This window comes from Apodemus sylvaticus, chromosome 5, assembly GCF_947179515.1.
Source record: "Apodemus sylvaticus chromosome 5, mApoSyl1.1, whole genome shotgun sequence".
NCBI lineage: Eukaryota > Metazoa > Chordata > Mammalia > Rodentia > Muridae > Apodemus > Apodemus sylvaticus.
Genome location: NC_067476.1, coordinates 92,009,418 through 92,037,186, shown reverse-complemented (window position 1 = coordinate 92,037,186; position 27,769 = coordinate 92,009,418). Strand labels below are relative to the sequence as shown.

The window sequence follows — 27,769 nt, the reverse complement described above, 5'->3', positions numbered from 1 at the left end:
GCAAGATCCTAAACTCACGTGGTATGTTTGTTACCATTCTTGTTTGAAATAACTTAAGGCGCACTAAACGCTACAAAAATACTACAGTGGGTACCTATAAACCTTTCACCTTGCTCTTGCCGATGAGGGTTTTATATAGACATAATATAGTAGCTAAACCGAGAAGTTTACTCTGGTATAATATATTTACTAAACTAGGACTCTAACAAGGTTTGACTAGTTTTACATACAATGTTTTTCTTCCTGCAGTACAGGAAACCCAACACTGGCCCCAGTCACATATGCTAAACAAGTGTTTAACCCCTGAAATATACCCCTAAGTCCTTTTTAAATTATTATTTTGTTTTGTTAAGACAGGGTTTCTCTGCATAGCCCAGGCTGTCCTGGAACTTGTTCTGTAGACCAGGCTAGCCTGGAACCCGTACAACTTACGTTGCACAGCAGACCTCAAGCTTATCTTTTCGTGTTAGCACCTGGGTGGCTGGGGTAATGAGTCTGCACTACACTAAAGTTAGTAGTACTTATTTCTTAACTCACATGTACACTCTCAGTACTGCAGTCATAAGGAACTGACTGTCATCACAAGGGAATCCCCCAGTGCACACACCCTTTACAATCACGCTGTCTTTCCCCTAACTATACTTGCCATGTTTGCTCTCCATCACTGTAATTTTGTTATATGTAACACATTATAACACCTAACACCTTCCTATTGAGATCCACCTATGTGCCTATATCTATCAGTGCATTGCTTCTTTACCCCTGTCTAGTGCTCCATTACACTGCCTTTTCCTGTCACATTGTCATTAGAGCAAGGAGAATACTTTTTCCCCTCCTTTAAAGCAGAAAAAGGAGAATTGTCCAATGTGACCACATTGGAGGAAGAACTCAAAGGTCCATGACCTCACAAACCAACTCTGGTATCATAACACAAGGGTGTGGCTTCCATGGAGGGCACACTAGGCAGCTCCAGTCTAAGGGAGGGCCCAGTATGATCTTCAGGTTCAGCCACTCCTGCCAGGTACTGCAGCACTGGGAGAGAAGTTCCCCTTCTGGCTGGCAGAAGGCCTCAGTCTTTTTCTTTTCTCAGTGTTAGATTCCTGAGGACATTTAGGGAGAAACTTTATAAAACATGGTTTTGCCAGTGCTTAAGATGCATTCATGTTCCAGAGAGGTTGACTAGCTAGCTGTCTTCACTTCCTGCAAGCCCTCCTTGACTAACCTAAATAGCAATTTCCTTTACCTTGATTTACCTTTTGACAGTATTCCATATTATCAGATCCTATACGGTTCACTGTGTTCAACTGCTTTTGTCTAATTAGCTATCTCCTTCCTTACCCAGCAGAGCACTGTCAGACATCACTCCATTCTGTGTCCCCAACACCAAACACAACAGACATACGATTAACATGTGAAGAAATTACTCTTTTCAATACTAATATTAGACTACCAATGCCACTATATAAATTGTTAGTTCTCAAAACTTAATAATCTTAAGTTTTAATATCTAAATTCTCAAGGCAGGTAACTAATCTGCAGGAAAGGACAGTGATGTAAAACTCCCTCAAACAAATAACCCTGGCTTGGCTTGGGTTTGGGGTTTTTATTTTCTTCTCTTTTTCTTTTCTTTTTTTTCCATCCCTTTTCTTTGTGGGAAGGACTGAGTCTCTGCAGGTCCTTATTACTGCTTCAGTATTACTGCAGGTGATCTCCAGTCACCTACCAAGCAGTAATGAAGCCCCGTGCCTGGCTATACTCTGATCTTACAAGCCAAACCCACAAGGTCCTGTGCAAGGCTGCACTCCTCACCTGTGGTGACAGCCTTCACGCAAGCACAACCCATTAGGCGTCTGCTTTGTTTAAATGGTCAAGAGAAGAGCATGTGCCAGAGAGTGCCACTGGGAGAGTCACAGACGCCACATGGGAAACACTTGGTGGCATTCATAACAAGCAAGTTAACAGCAAGAAGATGAGGAGGATTTCTCTGAAAAGCTGGAGACTACAGACCTCTTCATGCCAATGTAATATAAGTAAAACAAAACCAAAAAGGAAACACTTTCAGGAGAGGAAAAAAAAAAAAAACACCTTTATAATTAGCAAGCAAATGGTTCTCCAGAATGGCGCTGGCAATCACCAAAACTCTGAAATTATGACCACAGACCCAGCCATGAATAGCCCTGCTGCTAAAGGAGAAAGTGTGCATAGATCCAACCGGAACTCACGAAGTCTGTAAAATATTAACAGCTTAATAAACATCAGCTCACACTATCAACAAACACAGTGCTCAAGTCAACTAAAGAGTACCAACTAAATTAATACCAAGCTGAGTAAATGAAATGCCTCGGGGGAAAATGGCTCGTGGGTGATTCACTTTTATGCTGACTTCCCTATAAAAACATCTTCCACAGGAGAGGCAGGAAATTCCAGTGAGTGAATGGGGCAGCTCTACTGAAAGCCCCCCCTGCACACTCGGGTTTGTCATCTTCCTCAAGGCTTTGCCTTAAAGAAGCACATTGGGAGACCCACTCCTTGAGAAACAGAAGAGACTGGACCGTCTTATACCACATACACACGGGAAGAGAAAGCCAGTCAAAATGTCCACTCACTACCCCGCGAGGTGGAGCTTCTGTTGGTGCTCGCATCAGACTTCTGCATTCCTTCAGGTTTTGTTTCCTTCAAACGTTTACTAGCAGATATCCGCTGTACAAAGGGCCAGACTTGATTATGACATTTTCGTACACACATACACTGTAGCTTACTGTACCTTGATCGTGCACATCCCCAATCCCTCCCACCTCCTCCCTCTGAGGTCAAATCTTTTGAATGCAGATAAACAAAAAGCAGGAGATATAGTGAGAGGGGGAGGAAATGAGAGAGGCTGATACTTCTCAAAAAAAAAAAAGTCTATAAATAAGAATCTGCATTCTACACATGAGTGCAAAGCTGTTAACACTGGGCGCTCTAATCCAGTCAGTCTCCCACTAATATAGATGTGTGGATGTGCGCATGCTCTACGGGCTTCAAGAGTGCTTTCTTCTCCTGTAATAACCTAAAACACCCTTTTATTTTTTTACATTTCTTTTGTGCGTGTACTTGTGCATGTCATGTGCCATGGCTCACGTGTGACATCCAGGGACAATTTGTAGGAAGGAGTCATTTCTCTCCTTCCACCGTGTGGGTTCTGCCGTGGACAGAAAGGATGTAAGGTTTGGTGGCATGTGCCCTTACCACGGAGCCATCTCACTAGCCCTGGTTTTTTTTTTCCACTCTTTTATGATAAACTATCAAACCCTCAAGCAAACAACACCGATGAGTAAACAGGTACAGACAGCCTCAGTTTCCAAACCATCCCTCAGTATGGATGTTTGAGCAAATTATCTAATCCTTGCAAATCTCACATTGCTAAGCCATAAAATGGGAACCCTTCAGATGGACCTAGATGCCAGTTTTAGAAATTATAGTTAGCATATAAAACATGCCTGATGCAGAAGGCAGATCCAGCAATTGCTCATCAAAATTCCCCCTCCCCCAATCCTGCATTTCAAACACAGATACCCAAACAATCCAAAGACTTGACTGCTGGTAAAATGTTTTACAGTGGTCACTTCTGCACCTATCTTCAGGGTATCAGAGTAAATGCCATGGGCCAAAAGGATGCTACATGATGGTCTTTTAAAAGTACAACTTTCTAAATAAAATCAGTTTTCAACAAGTTTAACTAGAATACAAATGATCAGTAAAAACAAACCTTGCCACAGTTTTAGGCATTCAAATTGAAACTAATATGCTCTCATAAATGAACGGGCACTTACTCCATGACTCAAAACCTATGTACTGTTGGCAGCCTGTAGGGGGAGTGTCAGGCCTGTGATCTCAATACTCAGGACACTGATGTTGGAGGATTTGTACAAATTCAAGGCCAGCCTGGGTTACAAGAGTTCCAGGCCAGTCAGAACTATATATCAAGACTCTCAAAAACCTGTGTCCTAAGTACATTGTCAATTTAATACAGGGTTAAGTTTTTTCCCTCATTATGAATTCATAATTCTACAACTAAAAAGAGAAATCGAGAACTCATTTGTATAGCACAGAAAATAAAAGGTTTTTTTAAATCTAGTTGTCCAGGACTGGAGAGATGCTCACTCAGCTGTTGCTCTTGCAGAGGACTTGGGTTCAGTCACTAGCACCTACATGGTGACAGTTACCATCTGTAACTGCAGTTCCAGAGGATCTGACACCCACTTCTGGCCTCCCTGGGTACCAGGCAGGGAAGCAGGTAGTGCACACATATCCATTTAGGCAAAACATATAACTAATTAATAAACAGATTGATTTAAATTTAGCCCCCAGTGGTCAAGAAATTTAGAGAAAAACTTATCAAGAACTATGAGAGCTGCACTGTGGCTTGGTAGCAGAGCACTTGCTGAGCATGCACAGGGCCTTGGGTTAAGAACTACCAAAGCACCAGGCAGTGGTGGCACGCGCCTGTAATCCCAGCACTTTGGGAGGCAGAGGCAGGCGGATTTCTGAGTTTGAGGCCAGCCTGGTCTACAGAGTGAGTTCCAGGACAATCAGGGCAACACAGAGAAACCCTGTCAAAAAAAAAAAAAAAAAAAAAAAGAACTACCAAAGGGCCGACGCTCACAGAAGAGAAGAAGGCCAGGTGGGGGGGGGGGGGGGGGGGGGCGGCACAATTTAACCCCAGCACTCAGGAGGCAGAAGCAGGTGGCTCTCTGTGGGGTTGAGGCCAACCAGGTCTGCAAAGACAGTTCAGGACAGCCAGGGTTCTATTACACACAGAAAACCTGTCGGGAAGAGGAAGAGGAAGAGGAAGAGGAAGAGGAAGAGGAAGAGGGGAGGGGAGAAGAGAAGAGAAGAGAAGACAAGACAAGACAAGAGAAGACAAGAGAAGACAAGAGAAGACAAGAGAAGACAAGAGAAGACAAGAGAAGACAAGAGAAAGAAAAAGAAACATTAATTTCTATAAGCTAATTTGTGGTGCAGCTTATGCTCAGTTATGACACTAAAGCCACCAGAAACAACTCTTAGATGTCTTTATTAATTTAAATATTTGGTTTTATGTGGGATTAAATCACCAACAGAAGAACGCACCCCTTAGATAAATCATGACCATTTGTCAAAGCCAGTCCCCAAGTATGAGAAACAATGAAACTAGAAATTCAAGCTAGGGTAACATGGGGATTAGAAAAGACCTGAAGATATGAGCATCTTATTTCCTTCACCAAAGCGATGAATCATCTCATCAGTGGGCTTTCTTTTCTATTTATTTGTGTTTAATTCTTTTACTGAGTGTCCTCTCAAGCAGGGAGGTACCAAGAGCCACTGGGAATAAGGCCTAGTAAAGACAGAACTTAGCCTATGCTTTCTTTCCAGATTCTTGTGTATCTCCTGTTAAGTCAGCCAACAAGGCCCTCTGCGCTGTAAATCCAGACAGCACAAAGCAAAGTCCTTAATGCTAGCAGAAGCCTGGTACTGTGAAGAAGATAAGTCTTAATGGCTAATGCAGCAGTGCTTGGCTAGCACGAGGATGATAAATTGATCCCTTTCTTTGGACTGACAAGGAGATAAACACACAGGCAGATAGCCCTCCAGGCACGTTCTACGGAGAATTAAACATCTGCATTCCCTTTACACGTCAGCTATCAAATCTGGAAAGACAGTACCCAAATGGTGTTGCTGGTGTGTGTGTGTGTGTGTGTGTGTGCGCGCGTGCGTGCGTGCGTGCGTGCGTGCGTGCGTGTGTGCGTGTGTGCATTTGCACTCCCTTGAGTGAATATATGATTAGGTCTGCATCCTTTGAGCAGACTATACAACTGCATTCAAGCTGATGTGAGAAACTGACTTGACCAAACCGTGGAATTTACTTTACACAAAAGGTGCCCAGGCTTTGGAAGCATGGCCGTCTTCCCAGTAGCTAAGCCCATCACTAGGACACAAATGCACCAGCCTACCATGAAGAAGAAAGTGTTCTGCTGCGTGCCCTCACAGGCCCAGACTGTTTGTAAAGGGCAAGAATGAAATATTCCATATGTTTTCTTTGTCGGTGACAAGGCTATTGAAAGCCAGCCCGTGGTAGTCTCCCTGCTGAGGGACTGGATCAGGCTATTCATGTGTAACCAGGCAAATGTCAAGATGGCAATAACAAAAAATAATCTCAAAAAATTTTTTTAAAAAAGAGTGACCCTGAGTAGAATATGCAAACTGTACTTGAACCACTCAGGCTATCTGAACAGATCATGGGCACTGCAGCCACTGTTAGCTGCTGTTCTGGCTTATAAGTTACTAAAAAGCAGGGCTTAATCAAAACTCTAAAAGTTTTTAAATTTTCTGAGAAAATAAAATAAAAAGCAAACAAGAATACCAGGAACAAAACACACAGCTGAGCAGCCCTGCATGTGCTAAGCATGTACATAGACCCTAGTTCAAACCCCAGCACCAAAAAGGAATAACAAAGCTCTCTATATAACAGTTTAGAAATGATATATCTTTGGAAAGAACTTTAGTTCTAAAATTACTAAAGAGAATAAATATATCTTTATCCACAAAGCATGAACATTTTAGTAGATATATATTTGTGTATGTGAATGCTCGTGTGTGTGTGTGTGTGTCTCCAGTAACCAGTAAAAATACCTTTTCAAAATACTTATAAGGAAAACTAGCACTCTGAATGATTCTAGAAACAACGTGATATAAAGGAATAAGAATATAGCTAATTTTTAACTCTTAGTTTTAGCCATATCTAGCAAAAGATTCCTGGGTGATTCTGAAACTACAATTAAGAGAATTCTCAAAGAATTGAGCTTGTTCAGTGAAAATCCTTGGTGTTGCAAAGTCTGGCAGTATTGAGCCAGGTGGCACACTGTAGATACTTTGTTCCCCTAGTGAGACAGCACTCTGCTATTTGACCAACTGTCTCAGGAAAGCAGCACCAAGTCCCAGAGAGCAAAGTTTAAAAAAATCTGATTTCATCTAGGCTCCCTCCAAAGAAACACAACTCCCTACCATCACAGACCTTCCTGTTAGTGAGAAGCCCTACCTGTAAGACAAGAGCATCATTATAAGAACACATGTACTGATGTTTTTTCCACTGGGATATTGTTAGAAACATGTGGTAGTTACGCAGACTTTTCCATCAGCCCATTGGTTAACCTTTGAAATCCAGATCCAACTTTCAATCTGATACACACTCAAAGAATCAAAGGATGGGAAATAGTGAATTTTAAGTCACAAGCTAATGACACACATACACAGCTACCTATTAACTCCCCCGAGTAATGGTGATACGTATGGTCCTCAGCTATGTCACCCAGGCCATGCTGAATCGGTCTTAAATAAACCTTAACCGTAGAGCAACATCTCTCTCTGTCCAGATGCAGAGCCTGAAGCCCAGAGTGATTAACTGACTTGCTTGACGTCTGGATTCCTTATGCAACTCAAAACATTAAAAAGTGAAAATCATTTTCGGAAGTCTGCTCGTGAAGACATGCCTTTCAAAGAAGACTGGAAATCAGCAGGGACATAAAAAGACAGGTGACAGAACCATGGACTCAAAATGACCGTGGAGAGCTGAAAACCAAAGAGGAGCCATTTCTTTTGAAGGAACTATTGGATTTAGACATGATGGCATACACCTTTATTCCAAACACTTGAGAAACAGGTAAACAGACCTCCGTGAGGCCAAGGTCAGCCTGATGTACACAGTGATTTCTGTACAGCCGAGGCTAGTTAATGAGAGCTACATAAGAGCCTGTCTCAAAAAGAAAATGGAGATTGAGGAGACAGTTTAACAGGTAAATGCTTGGCCTGCAACAGGAGATGTGAGGTAGAGAGACAGGGGAACCCCCTGAGAAGTTCACAGGCCAGGTAGCCTGGTATACATAGCAAAAATCCAAGAGATTCTGACTCAAACAAGGTAGAAGGCAAGATTGGACAGCTGCAGCTGTTTTCTACCACCACATACATGTCATGCCGTGTGTGCCTTCATATATGTTCATACAAATACACCACACACAAACACACACAGACACACATTATACACACAAAAAATTAAAGTTAGAAAAAAAATTAATTAAAGTAGGTGAACAGAAGTATCACAAAAGGGATGAAAATTGGGTTTATGACAGGCTGCTAAATGTCAGTAAATCCCAAATGTATTTTATTAAAACCAAAGGTACTAACATATGTCAAATATACTGGATTCATGTAATATTTCCTTCCTATGAACATTGCCCTCATGGTATTTAGTTGTCTGTGAACATTTTCACTTATGTGAAGTAAGCGGGACTCGATTAAGATCCAAAGGACAGTTAGGACATTTAGATAATACAAACACTAAACACGTTGGGCAGGTAAAACCAAGTGCTGACAGAGTATAGGACACCAGCCTCACAGCCAGAGCTGCCATTGCCCGTTTTTTCTCTCTCCCAGAGACTGAACCGAAGCTGACAGCTACAGCAGAGCAGGCTTGCTGAGGTACACACATGATTCCAGAGATGCTGCCGTCATTCTGTGGAGAATTCTCCTCCAAGGTAGTACCTCTCAGGTAGCCTGCAGCTGTGGGCAGAGTGACAATGCAGAATCTAAGAGTACCTTATGTGCTTCCACACTCCTAAAGTCTGTGGTGGGCCAAGCCCTTCATGAGCATAGGCTTTCTTCAAAGGCTTCTGCACAGAAAGGCTATCCCAAGGGGAAACAGGAAAATCCAGAAGTTAATCAAAGTCATTGTGCACCTTTAGAACCAAAACCCTGAAGAGTGAGAATGTTGAACTCCCTCTTCCTCCTCCTAGAAGAAATCAAGTTCTTTGAGGGAAGCCTGGACGCCATCACTTGTATTAAAGTATTCTGCAGTTCAAGCTGAGCACTATCTCATGAAACCTAATGTACAGGAACAGTGGAAAAGCTAGACTTGAATTCTAGACACATCCCTTAGCCATGCCTAGAAGTCCACTAAGATGAAGGAGCCATGTGCTTGCCAAATTTCTGTCTATTTTCTGAAGAAGGGATAATAGGATAACAGGAGGGGGTTATAACTCACATTTTCTTCTAAGGATTCTATATTACGATTCAAACAGTGTATCAAAAATGCTTTATAGTAGGAGCATAATGAGATTTCATTCTTTCAACAGTCAATGCTAAAAACTAAAATAAAGCAAAACAAAAATATACTACATTATTACAATGTAAAAAATAAATCATTCAGGAGGCTGAAGCAAGAGGACCACAAGTTCAAGGCCAATTTAAGCTATACTGCAAGGTCTTAACTTTGTCTCACAAAATAAACAAAGCAATCATACAGCCAGCCCTTTGTGTATCTTGATTCAAAATATGTAAATACACACACACCACATATTAAGGATGAAGAGTCACTAAAATATCTTGTAATATATTAAATTTGCCTTTCCTCATGTCCCATTACTAGCAATACTAGCTCAGAAGATAACTGTACACACAGCTGCCTCCTAAAATATCTATGGATTATATCCCTTTAAGAGATAGTTTCCTATTCTGTGAAACAATATTCTAACACAGAGGGGTGATTCAGTGTTTTGTTTACCCATAAGAACTTTAAATACAAAATGCTAAGAAATGCATATACACAAATACTTAAAATATTTAAACATTCGTTTCTTAGGCCCAGAATAGAAAAGGAGGCCCATGCTTTTAATCCCAGCACTTGAAAGGCAGAGGCAGGCGGATTTATGAGTTCGAGGCCAGCCTGGTCTACAGAGTGAGTTCCAGGACAGCCAGGACTACACAGAAAAACTGTCTCGAAAAAAACCAAAAAAAAAGAAAAAGAAAAAACAAAACCCAAAACCTTAACTACTTGCACCTAAAACAATATCTGAGAAATAAATAAGTAAGTAAATAAATAATAAAGGACTTAATACCAAATATAATGGTTTTGGAGGATGACCTGGTTATTGTGCGTTTTTGACAATTAAAAATGTCATGGTAGAAAAACACATTTCACAAACTTATAGTAACAACCCAAATATTAGACTTTTTAAAAAAGATTTATTTATTATTATATGAAAGTACATTGTAGCTATCTTCAGACATACCAGAAGAGGACGTCAGATCCCATTACAGATGGTTGTGAACCACCATGTGGTGGCTGGGATTTGAACTCAGGACCTTTGGAAGAACAGTCAGTACTCTTAACCACTGAGCTATCTCTCCAGCCCACATTAGATGTTTTAAATTGTCAAGTCATGACATACAGTAACTCAGAATACTTAAGAATCTTACAATAAAAAAAAAAAAAGCCACATTCAAATCTTAGTAACCTTTGACTCAAAGGAACACAGGGTAAGTTCACAATACTATTTTAAAAGGGTATTTGAAACTATCTCACTACAGTCTTTAGAAGGTTGAAACCCCATCAAATATCTATGAAGTATAAAATCATGCTTGCTTGCTCTCTCTCTCTCTCTCTCTCTCTCTCTCTCTCTCTGACTAGTTTTTAACTCACTTTTAGAACCTGCTCACTTTCAAACAATAAGCTGATATCTGACATGTAGTCTGACCATCAAATGCTTAAAGATACAAAAGAAATGTCAAGAAAGCAGACAAATTAGCCATTGTGTAAGAGCAGTGATTGGGTACATGCCCTAGATTTTTCTTCTTCACTTCCAGTATTTAAAACTGGAGCATTTTATCACCTTCAGTCAAGGTTTTACAAAAACCGTAATTCACTGAACAGAAATACAAAGATAAAACAAAACTTTATTTTTTTATGTATTGAAAACAAGTTGAAAATGGACCATCCATGAATTTTAAAAAGCAACCCAGATAATATATTTATAAATTTACACTTAAAACCTTAATATCTACTTTTACAATGGAAAGAGAAATGATGTCCCTATCGTGAAGACATATGTTGGCTTACTGTCATTTTTCAAAGTTGAAGACATATTTGATGGGATTTAACTTTTAAACTATTATGTCAACAATGCAATAAAGTATTTTTGTTAACCTAAATTTGTTCCCAAGTATAATACCTGCATTATATTTATATTTATGGAGCCAAAAGTGAGTTTCTCTCTGAGTCTACGATTCACCAAATGATTCTTAGACTTGTTCTACAAGGATTCAAAGAAATCTGAAGTGGAGGCAGAAGCAACCATCTACTCTAATACCCATTACTAAAACACACGAACACACAAACACACACACACACACACACACACACGCACACACACACACACACACACGCACACACACATACACACACATGCGAATAGAATAAGCACAATCAAGGAGACCAGAAACAAAAATCCAAACTGGCAAGCTGTCAGTGCTTTCTACCATTATGAAGATGACTAAAATACGAATCTGAGAGACAGACTGACAAAGGCAGAGGCCGAGAAAATGCCTAAACTTGCCTGGATCCACCGACTAAGACAGATCTTTGATCTTTCCTGAGAGATTAAGCTGTCAAATGTTACCTTACAATTCTAATGCCAGGAGCCAAGTCCTTGGACAGTAAATACGTGTGACACCAAAACTGGCACAGTATTCAGTTAAACTGGAAATCATCAACTATTACTGGTTACAGCAAGTCTTAAGGAGGGCAGAGTAAGTAAATCCCTGGTCTAAATTCTCAGTACTGTTCAGGCAACATCTAAGACATAACTGCCTGGAGAGAGATGGAGGCCCTCTTCCACACAAGAACTCCAGTTGAACTGGACAATGTATAACAATTAAAATTCAAAGTAAATGCATATAGTTCTGTGGTAGAGTGCTTGCCTAGCTGGTACAAGACTCTGAAGCCCCAACTCATTGAAAATTACTTAAATTAAATAGGAAAAAAAAAAAAAAAAACCCTCTGGTCAATAAGAGTTGTTGACATGGCTGTTTTCCAGACTCTAGAAACTAGGGTCCTGAAGGACTAGGCATTTGACTCACTCAAGGCTAGCCAATGATTACTGAGATCTGGAACCCAGCTCCCCACATTTCCCATAGAACGCCCTTTCCTCTTGGGCAGTTAGAGAACAGTTGTTCACTACTTTGAAAACTAAAGGATCTAAACTGAAAGACATTCATATATTAACCTCGCTTTAAAGTACACAGTTCTATAAAACTAACATCTCTAGATGAACATACTATAAATTTGCCTAGAATTAGGGAATAAAAGAGGTATCAATTTTGCTATAAAGTATAAACATCCAGACACTAATTACTGACCTGATCTATTATGGAATACAAAGTAGATACTGGTAGTTAGAAAAAGAAAATACTTTCAACTGATATCTGTAAAAGAAAGTGTGTGGCCAGGTGGTCCCAACACTTTAATCCCAGCACTTGGGAGGCAAAAGACAGGTGGATTTCTGAGTTCGGGGCTAGCCTGGTCTACAGATCTGGACCTACACAGAGAAACCCTGTCTTGAAAAACAAACAAAACAAAACAAAACAACAACAACAAAAAAAAGAATCCAAGATGATACTAATAAAAGATGAAAAAACAACTGGTTCTTTAAACAGTACTTCAAAGCCCTTCAGGTAACCATCAGTTCCATAAGAAAGACTTGATAATCTGCTCAGGTACAGAATATCCACAGTGAAGGTTTGAGTTATGACTAATTACGTGGAAGGGAGGACATTGAGTAACTTTTTGTACTGTATCCAAATTAGTGAAACAGTGATTTTCTTTTCCAAGTGTTAAGCCATACACACAGGAAACAATCAGGGCTATTCTACCCTAGCAAAGTGCCCTTGCTACTCATGAATTCTGCAACAAGTCTCCATGGAAAATTTCCTAACACACACTTCTAAACACAGACAAGAACTCCTCCAGGCGAGTGGTAATAAAAAGGCTTAAGCGGCTTCAACTGGAAGACTGTCCTGCTGCTGCTCCCAAGAGCCTCTCAAGAGGTCTTTTCTAGCATGACTGTCACTTGTCCATCCTCAAGTCCAGGAAGAGCTGTAAAATCACCCAACTTTGGGATGGAAGATGCAGCTTGGGGATAGGGGTGTGCAATTACTTTACTTATACAGATAAGGAAATCGTCACACACTCCAAAACAATGTGGAATGGCTTGCCCAAGGCCACACAATTACTTAGTGCTGAGGTAAGGACGATCAAAGGCTCAGATCTACCTCTCTCCCACGAAGCCACAAAAACAGAACAGACTTTATCATCTTAAATGTATGTTTTATGGAAATGAAAATTTGTGTCCCAAATCTATAGCTCTCAAGCTTCATTGAAGAAACCCACAAACCAGAACACACACACTACAAACTCCCTATACAAGGTCACTGTCACTTTATCTTTCTCCCCAAGCTTGGAATGGGTGTGGTTAATTTCTTTATCATCACTAACCTAAGGATAAACTTTTTACAACATAAAATGAAAATTTAATATGAATAAGATTGCTTGCAGGGTGGTGGTGGTGCATGCCTGTAATCCCAGCACTCTGGGAGTCAGAGACAGGCAGATTTCTGAGTTTGAGGCCAGCCTGGTCTACAGAGTGAGTTCCAGGACAGCCAGGGCTATACAGAGAAACCCTGTCTCCAAAAAAGATTGCTTATATGATAGGTCCATATACATTGTGGCATAGGATTCAAAAACACAAACACTGCTAGTTCTATGACTACAGAAGCATCATGAAGGAAACATCAGTATCTGTGCAGCAAGTCTGATAAGGCAGCAATCAGCAGGAAATAGAAAGTTTGGCTGAATAAGGTCAAACCAGCCTAAAGTAGGAACAGCAGGAGTGTTGTCTCTGGGGCCTTCTCTATTCTGGACAAAAGGCTAAATGGGGAGATGCCAAGTTTGGTGAACCCTCATGGGCTTCAGCCCATGACCAGACCAGAAGCTCTGTAGTGTGCTCCTATGAGCTTATTCACTCCAGAAGTTTTAAGTTTCTGCAGTGTATCAGGCCCTATGCACTGAGTCAAATAAAATCCCTGTTCTCTGTTGGCCCTGCAGTCTCCAAGATGAAATGCGCTAGAGACAGTCCCATCCCTGGACACGTCACTGAGCAAGAGAAAGAACTCTCCACACTACAGTCTCATCTTAAAGCTTCTGTTTTTGCTTTTGTAATCTCACAAATGGTGAGATCCAGAAATTAAGATGTAAACAGGGCCTGAGAGACTCCTGGGCTCACTCTCAGTGTAAACTGTGGTTCATGAAGGCTGCAAGGGTTCCTCAGAATGGAATCCCCTGGTGACTCTAAGTTCTACTGCACCTGCCCCTCCTCAGACAAAGTTCTAGAGAGACAACTGGTTTCCTCCTGCGTTAAGTGAAAATACACTGTCCTTGAAAGCCCTGAAAGATGCAGTGGTCATTTATAAACCATCCTTGTGAGGGTGAGATCAGGGTATGGGGGGAGAATGAGGTCTCAGCTTGTGCACTCACTCTGTGGAGCACAAGGAAAGAGCTCACATTTGACCACTCCTGAAATGCGGGAAATGTTATCTATCTATTCCAAAAGCTATGAGTAGTAACTGCCCTGAGGCTGGACCTTGAAGATAGGGTGCTTCATTGTCTCAGTGAGATCTATGGGTTGTGTGAGGCTATCTCTAGAGGAGCACCTTCCCATAAAAACTTGACATTAGGTACCGCATAAAACGGGCCCTTTTCCTTATGGGACAAGACTATTTGTTAAAGTATAAGTAATATGCTAGCCAAAGTCTTTCCAAATAAACTAAATAGTGAAATCCTAACTTTTTAGCTAATAATTTAGCTCATCTGAAAAGATTTTGGTTAGCACATTCCTCAAACTTTAACAAACACTCTTACAAATAATAATAATAATAACAACAACAACCATAATTCTAAATGGCTCAGGTAAAGTCACCTCTCTTTCTGCCTGAATTCTCTATTTCCAAAGAGTTTCGAGAAACAGTAAAACCCTAGCTCCTCACTTGCCAACCCTGCTCAGACTTCGCCCCTTAATGTAAACACTCTGTGAGGTATATTCACACTTCAAATTTCAGTTTTTTGGTAAAAAGTCAAATATCATTCTGAAAGAAAGGGTCTTTCCAGGCATCAACAACGCCTAAGACTGGGACAAAATCTGAGACTAGGGTGCAAAGCCACAGGTCCCAATTCTCCTCATCCCCAACTTGAGAGGGCTAGCTGAATGCCTCAGCACCACCCACCTGGAAACACAGCAATGCCTCAGCTTGCCTAAAAGGGAGTTTTCCCTTCCAAAGATCTATTATTCCTTTAAAGCGATGTCTAAGAAGTCTCTTTTGATAGCTTAAAGGTAAAAAGGAAGTTTCCTTTGCCAGAGGGCCTCTTGGGCCCCTTCCTCTCTCACAGGTCTTTTACTGCTCCTGACTTAATCATGCAGTAGGCCACACAACACGAGACGGCTGAAAGGGCCAGACAAGCTGCCCTCCGCTCAATTACCTCATTCTTTTTCTACGGGTGGCCCTTGCCAACATCACCTCCAACACCTATTTCAGATTCCCCCTCTTCAACTGAGATGTTGCAAGCTCTCGGGGTCTCTGAGGAAGGAGGTGGGGAAGGTCAGAAGAACCATCTGTGTTACCCTTCCTGACCACAGGCAGTTCAAACGAAAGGTTCTGCTGGTGAAGGTACAGTCGGGAAAACGGTCGCCCACCTGACAGATTGCACTGAGCTCATGCTCTAGAACTTTCTCTCCCAACATTCTCTACCTCGGGTCAGCATTCTTTCTTTAAAATGCCCTATTCACCAAGGATCCCCGCCCAGAGTAGGCCGAATCCTCCTCCTCCTCCCTTGTGTTCTGCTTGTGGTAAGGAGTCCCGAGTGGATCTGGGCTAGGGTGTCACACTGCAAAGGCAGGACGGGGCCAAACGGGAAACCGATTCACCTTCTAAGGTACAGGTGTTCCTTACTCCGCCTGCAGGAACCCTGGGGGGATCCAGGTGCTTCCCCGTAGAACCCATGGAACGTGCCTGGTCGGCAAACACAGGCCAAGTTCTAGGCGCCCTCATCCGTGGCCAAAGTTTTGCCAACCTAACAGGGGGCCGCATGGGGGAAGAGGTCGCGTGAAAGGCTGCCAAGGGCAAGCATTTCCAGCATCCTCCCTCCTTCCTGGCCCTAAATACACTTGGGATTTGAGATGATGGGGGAGGTAGGAGGTAGCAATTGCACCCAAAAAGCCTGCGAAAGAAAAGCTCCTCGAGGTTCAGATCCAGACTGGCTAAGTCTGGAGAGATCAGTGTACAGGAAAGGGGGCCAATGCCCGCTGACCCTCCAACACCAACACACCAACACCAACACACACACACACAGGTGATTCATGCACCCCCCAGGGCGATGGGGTTGGGGGCTGGGGTCGAGCCCTGGCTCCGCCCCGCAGCGCCCCTCGGGTCCCTCAACCCGCAGCCCGGTCGCCCGCACTCACAGTGCTTGGGTGAAGGCGCTGAGCCCCTCCGGTACGGCCGTCAACCCCTTCCCGGAGCAGTCCACCCGACGGTCGCCGTCGCAGCTGCAGGGCGCAGCGCAGAGAGGCGGCGCCGCGCCGCTGGGCCCGGCCGAGCCAAGCAGCCCCAGGGCGAAGAAGCAGAGCAGCCTCAGCGGGCCCGGCATTGCTGTGGCCGCCGCCCGCGCCCGCCTCTCCCGCGGCTCCTCTCGCACGGCTTGCCTCCGCTGCCCTCCGCCGCCCCGCGCCGCACCAGGGGGCAGCCGGCCTGCGGGGCTGGGGGCCCGGGCGCCGTCCCTCGGCGGTCCGCGTGCGCTCGCTTCCTTCAGCAGTCTGCCGCCGGAGCCTTAGGACGCGGCGCTCCGCAGTTTCTCCCTTCCCGCTGCTCCATGGACGCGCACCGGCAGCCCCGGGGCTCAGACCAGCCGACCCGGCCCAGAACGGCTGCCCGGGCCGCGCGCTGCCATCGCCGCCGCCTTCTGTCCCCGGCCTCTTCCAGCCACACAGCTTCTCAAGGTTGCCGAGCGCAGCCTCCAGCCATGCCGGCCCGGCGTCCCAACCCCCGCCCCAGCTCTCACAAACACCCTGGTTGTCCGCGCTCTCCCCGAGGCGGCTCCCGCTCCGCGCGTCCTTTTCCCTTCTAGGGTTGCACGCTCGCCTCGGGAGCCCCTGGCCGCCGGGTTATGCAAATCACTTAGGTACATGCAAAACTAGCCCTGCTCCGGGAGCGCTATTGGTCAGGGGAGGTCTCGAGCTCATTACTATGCAGGCAGGGGAGCCATTATTGGTCAAGAGGAAAGGGGCGTGTTTCTCTGGAGTGAGTGACAAGGTTGTGCTTCTGCTGGTGGTGGTGGTAGTGGAGGTTCAAGTAAAAGCCCTGGCTTGGCTGGATCTGCATGTCAGGTTGTGTATTGAAGGTAGACGGATCGGAAGACGAGGAGTCTGCTGTTTCCCTCCCCCACTCAGTCTTTTTCTTCCCTCTGCCGAAATTGGATCTCCTAAATTGGATGACCTGAAAAGTAAAACTCGCCTCCAGCTTTCAGACGTTTCAAATGACTCTTCTCTGTTCTTAAGGGTTAGGGCTTTGCAAACAGAGGAAAGAAAGGGGGCAGGGGTGGGGGAAATTTTGAAAAGGAAGGGAAAACATTTCTTTCTATCTGATCTAAATTTTTTAGTTCAGCCTTGCACTAAATTAAAACAGCGTGACCCCTCCCGTATCTCACTTCACCTCTGAGATCTTAGTACCTGTTTTCATTCACACTTGGGAGCTAAATTAGCGGTTAATCATCCATGACACAAATCAGACTTCTTTCTCCCTTTAAAATCCTAAATACAAGGATGTTGAGGAGTCCAAGGAGGTGGCGTTTCCCAGCACTGGAAGAGAACATTTGAGTACCAGTTGACTGCCCTTGACACACCAGAAACAACTTGTGTGTTAACTATCAGCATTCCTTCCTTTTTCTGGGCTTTTCCCCCTTGTGGCCTAAGACCCACATAATCTTTATAGGAAAAATAATACAACTTTCTCGGTGCCTTTTTCCTGGTTTCTGCCAGGCCTTTGGGTTGTTTTACTCTAGATTGTACACATCTTTAATGAACCCATTAGGTTATAGCAAGAAAGGCATTAAAATATCTATATTGTATAAAGTTAACTAGCCACCACATGCAAATAAGAAAAAAATGAAAGTGTAAATAAATTAACGAAGAGCTAGACGATTTCCTGAAAAAAAAAAAACCTGCCATCACTACATCAAAGAATTTATGCTAAATAATAAAATAATAAAGCCAGGTTGGCTCGGTATACCATAAACATATGCTAGTGAATCAGTAAATACTGACAAGTTTTAAGAATGATGAATTTCAGGCCGGGCAGTGCTGTTAGGTATGCCTTTGATCCCAGCACTTGGGAGGCAGAGGCAGGCAGATTTCTGAGTTCGAGGCCAGCCTGCTCTACAGAGTGAGTTCCAGGACAACCAGGGCTCCACAGAGAAACCCGGTCTCAAAAAACCAGATTAATTAATTAATTAATTAAAAAATAAAAGATGAATTTCCTCACTGTAAGGTTGAAAGAGAACTTTAAAAAGGAAATGGTGCTCTGACTTTATAGACAAGGCATCAGACTCTATTGGATACGGTGTTCTTCCTTCTGCCTAAGATCATCTGAATCCTGGTCTGGTTGGTATTCCAGAAGCTTCCTCAACTTGTTTTTTGTTTTTGTTTTTCCATTTCTATTACTTTTTAGCAAATTTCATGAGTAAATAAAGTGAGAAAAAAATCTAATTCTAATTGATAATTAAAGTCTTCTTAAAAACACAACTTCTTCAGTATACTTTTTGCTATATCAGTGGCTCAGAGAAGATAGGGCTCTGTTTCTAGCACCCTCGTGGTGACTCACAACCGTCTGTGACTCCAAGTCCACGGCATCTGACGTTCTCTTGGCCTCCATTAGCATCAAGCATGCATGTGTATATGTTAAACACACTACATGCAGGCAAAACACATATATGCATCAAGTGTTTCCAAATTCCAGTAGTTATAAGAATCACATGTACACTATTATTAAAAAAAAAAAAAAAAAAAAAAAAAAAAAACCCACAGATCTCTGTGAGTTTAAAAACAGTCAGGGCTTGTTATACAGAGAAATTTGGTTTTGAAAAGACAAAACAGCAACAAACAAACAACAACAACACAACAAAACCAACAACAAAACAGAAAAGAAGAAGGTTCATATTCCTAACCCTATGGTTACTCTTCAGTGAGCCTCCCATTGAATGAATTTATCTACTGGTTTTTACCTCTGTGACAAATTGTCCTGATAGAGCATACAACCAGAATGAAATGAAGAAACGCAATATCCCAAATGACTACCGATCTCGCCTAAGCCCAGGGAAGATGTCACGATAACTCAAGTACAACCTTGGCAAAACTCGAAAGAAAGCCAAAGTCCTAGTCTGCAGAAGAGAGCTTCTTCTCTCGGCACCACAGATGTGTCCTTCTGTGGCACCCGCAGGGAGGTAAGGGCCTCAGCCTGAGAAGTGGCTGTGCTGGTGCAAACTGTAGCTCTAGCGCTTTGGAGGCTGAACATAGAGAACATAAGGCCAATCCCAGCATGGGCTACACAGGGAGACTGTGTTGAAAGGAAACGGAAGAAAACCGTATGGCCTGGTTGCTGTGCCCTTTGAGCACCGGAAGTGAAGGAGGCTCCCGTCTGGGGACGCTCACTTTGGTGCCCATGGGCAAAGGGTACTGGGCTGATGTGTAGAGGAGCTGGACTTGGGCCACAGGGCCCCACCACCCTGACACTCTTATAAAAAGGACCTTAACAGGGTATATATAGATGTCCTACCCGATAGGTAAAAGTCCAATGTTAAAACCACACTAAAACTGGAACAGTAGGGGCTCTAGGCCAGTAAGGAAATGATTGACAGGTTGAAAATCAACAACTAAACCGGGTGGTGGTGGCGCCCGCCTGTAATCCCTGCACTCTGGGAGACAGAGGCAGGCGGATTTCTGAGTTCGAGGCCAGCCTGGTCTACAGAGTGAGTTCCAGGACAGCCAGGGCTATACAGAGAAACCCTGTCTCGGGGTGGGGTGGGGTGGGGTGGGGTGGGGTGGGGTGGGGGGTAGGGAATAAAAAATAAAATCCAAAAAAAAAAAGAAAGAAAGAAAAAATCAACAACTCTACAGAGTTTCTCTTTTCATGAAATATCTCTGATTTCACAAGTATGAATTTACAGCCAGCCGCTTATAAAATAAAATGTTACAAATATGGTTGAATTTCTCTTTGTCTTCCTCCCCATTCTTTATTTCTTCCACTCCCTGCAAAGCAAGCATTTTGTAAATGTCATAGTTGGTTCCCATGCATAGCTACACGCCTTCATTGTGTCCCTAAACAATGTACAGTATTGCTTAGGAAAGTATCATTCAATACTTTTCTGCAACTTGCTTTGTTTTGCACTCAACTTATGAGTTTTCCCTCATGGTTGGAACGTTAATGGCTGTTCTTAATTTATTTTCATTGTTATATTATGCTCCATTGAAATAATTTCCCCCAGTAGTCTGAGAATTTAACTCAATGTTAAAGTACAAGTTTACTGTAAACATCAATAGAGTTCCTGTTAAGGTCCAATACTAAGTAAGTATTTTAAGTTTGTTTGTTTGTTTGTTTTTTTTAAGGTATCTATCACAATTCTTCAATTCACTATTGTAGCTCAAAAGTAATCAACAAAAAACGCATAAACCAGCAGTTATTGCTGTTTTTATTCCAATAAGATTTTCTTTCTGCTTATGTTTATGGTCTGTTTGTTTGTGTTGTTGTTATGTTTGTTTTTGAGTCAGAGTCTATGTAGTCCTGGCTACCCTGGAGCTCATGATGGAGACCAGGATGGCTTCAAATTCACAGAGAATCTCCTTCCCTTCCTTCCCTGTGCCACCGTACCCAGCTGTTTTTCCTTTTTAATATAGAAAGTAGTGGGTTTTATCATGGCATTTTCTTGCCTATATCTCAGTGCACTTGTTCCTGTCCATCCTTACCCTGCTGCCCCGACACCCCCACCCTGCCTGTCTCATAGCTTCCCAGGGCCCCCCTGCTGTTACCCTTTCTCCCTCAGTAGCTCCCTTCTGATTTCCCGTTCCTTGTATTTATCTCATCTTTTCCTGCCTTTTACTGTCCACTCTCAATTAAGATCTCTTCCTTCCTTTTCATAGTCTGCTTTCTTCTTCCAGTGGCCTCACTCCACTTTAAATCTGTAGTTTGCATTTGAGAGGACACTGGGGAATTGGTCTTTTTGAGTCTGGCTTCTTTTGCTTAACAATCATTTCCAGTTCTTGTAAAAGCTGCGGTTTCCTCTGGGACTGCATAAAATTCCATTATTCGCAGGAGCCACATTTCCTCTATCCTCTCACCTGTTGAAAGGTTTCTCTTTTTCTTTTCTTTTCTTTTTTTTTTTTTTTTTTTTTTTGATTTGTTTGTTTTTGTTTTTGCTATTGTGAAGCCCTAGGCATGAAGTGCAAATATTTCGGTGGTAAGCTGACTTCCTCCTTCAGGAATGTCTTCAAGAGAATGCTAAGGACCTATGGTGAGTAGTTTTCTTTTTTTTAATTCAATTAATTTTCAATGATGTGTGTGTATGTTCATGGTTGTGTGTGTGTGGGGGGGTGTGCATGTGTAGGCCAAAGGACAAATTTGTGGAGCCAGTTCTCTCCATCCATCTTCACAGGGGTTCCAGGGATCTGATGCAGGTCTCCAGCCTTGCATGGCATGCAGTTTTACCTGCTTAGCTCTCTTGCCAGCCTCTGCCTTCAGGAATTTTTGAGACACCCACACACTAACTTCTATCGTGGCAGCACCGGTTTACAGTCCCACTCTCATTATATAAAGGTTCTTCTTTCTCTGCATCCTAATCGGTGTTTATTGTTGGTGGTGCATAGCTATAGTGACTGGGTAAACATGGATGGGTAAACGTGGTGAATGCTTGCATGTCTATTGGGCATTTGCATTCTTTCTCCTGAGGAGTGTCTGTCTGGTTTCATCAGCCCATTTGTTGACTATATGGTTTGTTATTTTAGTGTTTCATTTGCACAGCTCCTCCTGTGATCTAGGTGTTCATTTGTAGTGACAATTCTGAAATTTCTTTTTCTTTAAAAAACAAAAACTTCATAGAAGAACTTGCTTTCATTTTAGTCCCAGGCGTGGGGGATATAGGGCTGTTTTGGGCTGTCTGCAGCAGATGACTATGATTTGCCTCGTGCTCTAGCAGAGGCATGTTTTTTGCTGGCTGCAGATAGTTTCTGTGATTGTGTAATGTTTGGGATTCTGGGAACTTTTCAGGTGTATATAAATGCCAGAGTCCCAGTAAGCGGATTTGGTGTTGGGTTTGGGGGTGGGAGTGTTTGCAGTTTATTAGTAGTCATAGTAGTCAGGCTTAAAGAAGAAACAAAAGGAAAGAAATGAGTTTCATGGGTCTCTCTCTCCTACCCTTCTTTCTCTCCTATCTAGTGAAAGGAGGTAGATAGGGCAGGGATAAAGGGTGGGAGAAGAAGATCCCACAAAGTAGTAAAGACTAGTTAATTCCTGTAGGATGTGTGGCTGTCATAGCCTTCTCCACTATAGGTAGTCTCTTCACCCTAGGGATTGTTTCTTCTATTGTACAGAACCTTTTCAATTTCGCACAACTCAATTTCTTTAACCTTGGGATTATTTCCTGTGCTGCTGTTTTACCTAACTTTTCTCTAGTGATTTCAGATTTTTCATAACTGTCTGAATTGAGTAGGGTGACATTGAGTAGGGAGTTTGATTCTTCCAAAGGAGTATGTAAACTTTCCCTAACACCATTTGTTGAAGAGCCTCCCTTTCCCATGCTATGTTTAGGCACCTTTGTCAAAAATCAAGTAGCTGTAGCTGTTTGAGTTTAGGTATAGACCCTGTATTATATTCCACCTATCTACATGTCAGTGTTTGTGCAATTGCCACGCAGGTTTTGTAACTATAGCTCTGCAATATAGTTTGAGTTTGTGCTGCCTCTAGCATTTCTTTTCCTGTCTAGTATTGTTTTGGCTACTCAGGAACTTTTGTGTGTCCATATGAATTTTTGATTACTGATGCCTACTATTATAGGAGCCTAACATGGTTGTTCTCCAAGAGGCCCCACAATCAGCTGGCTAACAGAAGCATATATCCATATTGGTTGGACTGACATCCAACCAAAGGACAGAAGCTGGGGACCCCTGTGGTTGAATTAGGGAAAGGCTGGAAGAAGACAAGGAGGAGGGTTACCCCATAGGAAGACCAGCAGTTTCAACTAACCAGGACCCTTGAGATCTCTCAAACACTGAGCTACCCACCAGGTAGCACACACTAGCTGGTCCAAGGCCCCTGACACATACACAGCAGAGGACTGCCTGGTCTGGCCTCAGTGAGAGAAGATGCACCTAAACCTTGAGAGATGTGAGGCTTCAGGGAATGGGGAGGCCTGGCGGGGTGTGTGTGTGTGTGTGTGTGTGTGTGTGTGTGTGGTGTGTGTGTGTGTGTGTGATGGGGACATCCTCTTGAGGACAGGGGAGGAGGAATGGGATGAGGAACTGTCAGAGAGCAGAATGGGAGAGTGATAACAATGAGAGTGTAAAAAAAAAAAAAGATTAAAGCCGGGTGGTGGTGGTGGTGGTGGTGGTGGTGGTGGTGGTGGTGGTGCACGCCTTTAATCCCAGCACTTAGGAGGCCGAGGCAGGCGGATTTCTGAGTTCGAGGCCAGCCTGGTCTACAAAGTGAGTTCCAGGACAGCCAAGGGTACACAGAGAAACCCTGTCTCAAAAAAACAAAAGAAAACAAAACAACAACAACAACAAAACCAAACAAAAAAAATTAAAAAAGAAAAATAAAATAAATAAGATAATTTTAAAAATAAAAAAAATAAGATGAGGTATATCCCTTATATTCTTAGTTCCCTTAGGGAGTTTATTATAATCAAATATTTTAATTTTGTTAAAGGCCTTTTCTGCATCTATTGAGACAATAGTATGATCTCTGTCTTTAAGTGTTACATATATCATCTTGGAAATGTTGAACTAAACTTGCAACCCTGAGATGAAACCATCTTAGTCATGGTGTATGATCAGGTGTTGATGTTTGCAAGAATACTATTTTACAAGTTTGTGTCTGTATTCAGCGGGGAGATTAGTTTACTTTTGTTTTTATCTCCTTACTGGGTTTGGTGTCAGGGTAATACTGGCCTTGTAGAATGAATCCTGTAGTATCTCTTCCTTTTCTATTTTGTGGAACAGTTTGAGGAATACAGTTCTTCCTTCAATGTTTGGGAAATTCTTCAGTAAGTTCACACAGTCCTGGACTTTTCTTTGTGGGGATACATTTTATAACTGCTTCAATATTTCTGCTTTGCTGTGATCTATGGCTAGGAAGTGGATTGCACATTCTTGCTTTAATTTGGTAGATAACATGTGACTAGGTACTTATCCTGTCTTTCTAGATTTTCTGGTGTTTTAGGATATGTAACTTTTAAGTATCTTTAAATTAACCCAAGGACTTCACTGGAGTCTGTAATACCTCTGTTTTTCATCTCTAATTATATTATCTGTGTCTTCTTTCTCTCTTTCATTTCAGTTTGCAGGGGTATGCCAGTATTATCTGTCTTTTCAAGGACTCAACATTTTGCTTGATTATGTTTGTATTGTCCTTTTAGTTTCCATTTCATTAATTTGTGCCTTAATTTTTATTTTTTCTTGTTGCTCGCTGCTTTGGGGTTTGGTTTATTCTTGTTTGTCTAAGATTTTGAACTGCACTATAAAGTTATTTATTTGAGACCTTGATGGTTTTATAATGTAAGCAACCCTTATTATTTTCCTGTTTCATATTTTTGCCATCTTGACGAGATCACAAAGATGCTCTCAATTTCTTTGCACAATTTTCCTTCCCATATCTCCTACTTTTTCATATAACTTACTCAGTTTTCTTATCCAGATTTCAGAATTTCTCTTCTGCTGCTGACTTTGCTGACTATTTATTTTGTATTTTCTGATCATTTTTATTAGTTAGATGTCTTCATCCAGCATTTTCTCCACTGTAACATTTGTGAAGTATGTAGTTTAACATGTAGTACATGTCATTTGGGCCGTGTACTGGTGACTTTGTCACTGTTGTAAAATAGCAGGACCAAAGGAAACTTAAGGAAGAATGGTTCTTTGGCTTCTGGTTCTCTCTGGGAGAGAGTCTAGAATGGTGGAGGAGACAGAAGAGCAGAAAGCTGAGTAACTTCTTCATCTGCACGCAGGGAGCAGAAAGACCAACCTAGAAGTGGGATGAGTGGAACTCTCAACTGTGAAAACCCACCCCTGGAAAAGAACTTTCTCCAGTCAGGCTCCATATGCTAAAAGTTCATAACGTCCCCAAGCATCACCACAAACAGGGGATCAAGTGATCAGCTACATAAACCGTTGGGGAATACCCCTGATTCAGGTTACCACAGAGCATATTTGTTCTCTCATAGTTCTCTTTTCTGTAAACATTATTTTTGCATCCTGTGGCTCAGATATATCTCCTCCAGTTTTGATGATCTTATTGAACAGCCTATTCTTGAGAACTCAGTCCTGTGAACTTTGTCATGTCTCTCTAGCTTGAGGTGGCTGATGCTAGGGATGGAGGATGGAAGAAGCAAACACAGCACTAAAATCTGTACAGACAGAAGCTCCATCTTCATGCTCGAATGGTACCACTTGCTGGAGGGATGCAGTTGTGGGTACCTAGGAGACCACTGAAGCATCCAAGTGTTCAGGCTTAACAGATATGAATTGTGGGTAGGTAGATCTGGAGGTTGATTCACGGCTGAGCTCTCACACAGAGCTACCAAACTCCAAGGTGAGTCTGGGCTGATGAGATCCATGCCTGGCAAGTGAGGGTAGGGCTGTCTCCCTGTATACTTCACTCCCTGAGCTGAGGGTCCTGCTGCCTACACTTTTCTGCTCATCATTATCTGCCCCCCCTTGCTGTCCACAACTACCTCCCAGGGCTGTCTATCATCCTGGGGATGTGGTAGGTTAAGTTCAAGTTCCCTGTCCTGTTTCTTTCTTGTTCACTGGTGCCCATAGGAGCTCAGTTAGAGTTATTTAGTAGTAATTAAATAATTATTTAGTAACTAAATAAGTTCTTTCTAAGACAGTGCCAATCCTTTACCTCATATGGAGTGATAGTATGGGTGTTCAATTGGAGGAATGAACCACTGTCTCATAAAAACCTGCACTGTATTTGAAGTTTATAAGGACTTTGAACTTATAACAAAGTTAGGATTTCCAGATTTACCAGGGCCAGTGGACTTACCATTAGAAATCTTCCCTTCCAGCCGGGTGGTGGTGGTGCACGCCTATAATCCCAGCACTCTGGGAGGCAGAGGCAGGCGGATCTCTGAGTTCAAGGCCAGCCTGGTCTACAGAGTGAGTTCCAGGACAGCCAGGGCTACACAGGGAAACCCTGTCTCAAAAAAAAAAACAAACAAACAAACAAACAAACAACAACAACAGAAATCTTCCCTTCCACCCTAACCTCTGGAATCTACAGCTACAGTTGTCTTCACCATGGCTTTTCTGTGAGCTACCTGTATTTTTTCTCTCTTCACAATGATTTTCTGACAGTCCGTCTTTCTTTGGAATAGAGTAAACCCCATTCGCCCAGTTCTATGTGGAGACCAGGATGGTCTCAAACTCGCTATGTAGTGTAGAATTATCTTGAATCCCACCCTCAAACCCCCCACCCCCACCCCGACTCCCACCCCCCCCCATCCCCGCCTCAGTTAATGGCATCCTCACTGGCCTGGAAGTTATGTGGTCCTCACTGGCCTGGAAGTTGCTATGTAGACTAGACTGGCTTCAAACTCAGGAGGGTAGGGTGATCTGTCTACTTTTGTCCCCTGAATGCTGGAATTAAAGCATGAACCACTGACCCTTGACCTCTTGACCTTCCTGCCTTCCCTTTTCAAGTATTAGCTTTTGCTTTGATTCTTCTCCTTCATCAGGTCTTCTTACCCAGAAGTTCTCTCAGATCATGATTGTTGTGGGAAATATTAAAAAGTGAAACCGTGCTACTAGTATGCTCTGGTGGGGCACGTGTGGCTCCAGCCGGGTCATCTCAACTTGGCGGTCTCTCTGGCGGGGCCTGGCTACTTACTTTCTCTGCCTGCCAACTCTCCAGCGGGACCGGAGCTCCGGAGTTCTCTACCATGCCAGCCCCGCGCAACGACCGACCACCCTGCGGTCAGCCACCACAGCACCCAGAAACAAAACTCTTGATGCTTTTAATAAACCAGATTTATGTATCAATAAATTCTCAATTCATATGGATGCCAATACAGTAATTTTAGAGCCAACTGATGATAAAAGCTGCCCACCTAGATTAGAAAAATTATCCCAAATATTCCATCCTTTATGATATCAGAACTACTTGTGACTATTAAAAGATCCATGCTGGATCTGGCTCTTCCTGTGGGTCCATCTCCATTTTAGCTCTTGCTTCTCTCCTGAGATGGTCTTTGTCTCTGCAACGCTTCACTCTGCCTCCCTTTTCCCGTCCAATCACAGGTCTCCCGCTGTACTAATATTTTAGTGTGATTGGACAGGGAAAATCCTGTCATTCATCATTGTCATTATTATTATTATTACTATTATTATTATATAAATTAAGATTTGGATTAGGTAGCTCATAGGCCACAACTGGGTTCCCAATGCAGTTTTGCAAAGTGCAAATCCTTTATTGAACTTTCTTTTTTGTTTATTTGTTTATTTATTTATTTGTTTGTTTGTATAAGACAGGGTTTCCCTGTGTCACCCTGGCTGTCTTGGAACTCACTCTGTATACCAGACTGGCCTCAAACCCAGAAATCTGCCAAGTG

General features: G+C 42.7%; 1 protein-coding gene across 1 annotated transcript in view; it reads right to left on the bottom strand.

Annotated features, from left to right (window-relative positions):
* The window catches only part of Lgr4 (leucine rich repeat containing G protein-coupled receptor 4), a 96,283-nt gene extending 79,545 nt beyond the window's left edge, over positions 1 to 16,738 (bottom strand). The window contains exon 1 of the mRNA XM_052183155.1: positions 16,362 to 16,738. Within this exon, the coding sequence (XP_052039115.1) occupies positions 16,362 to 16,546 (185 nt within the window). The 5' untranslated portion in view covers positions 16,547 to 16,738. The remainder of the gene's footprint in view (positions 1 to 16,361) is intronic.
* Positions 16,739 to 27,769: the final 11,031 nt, after the last annotated feature.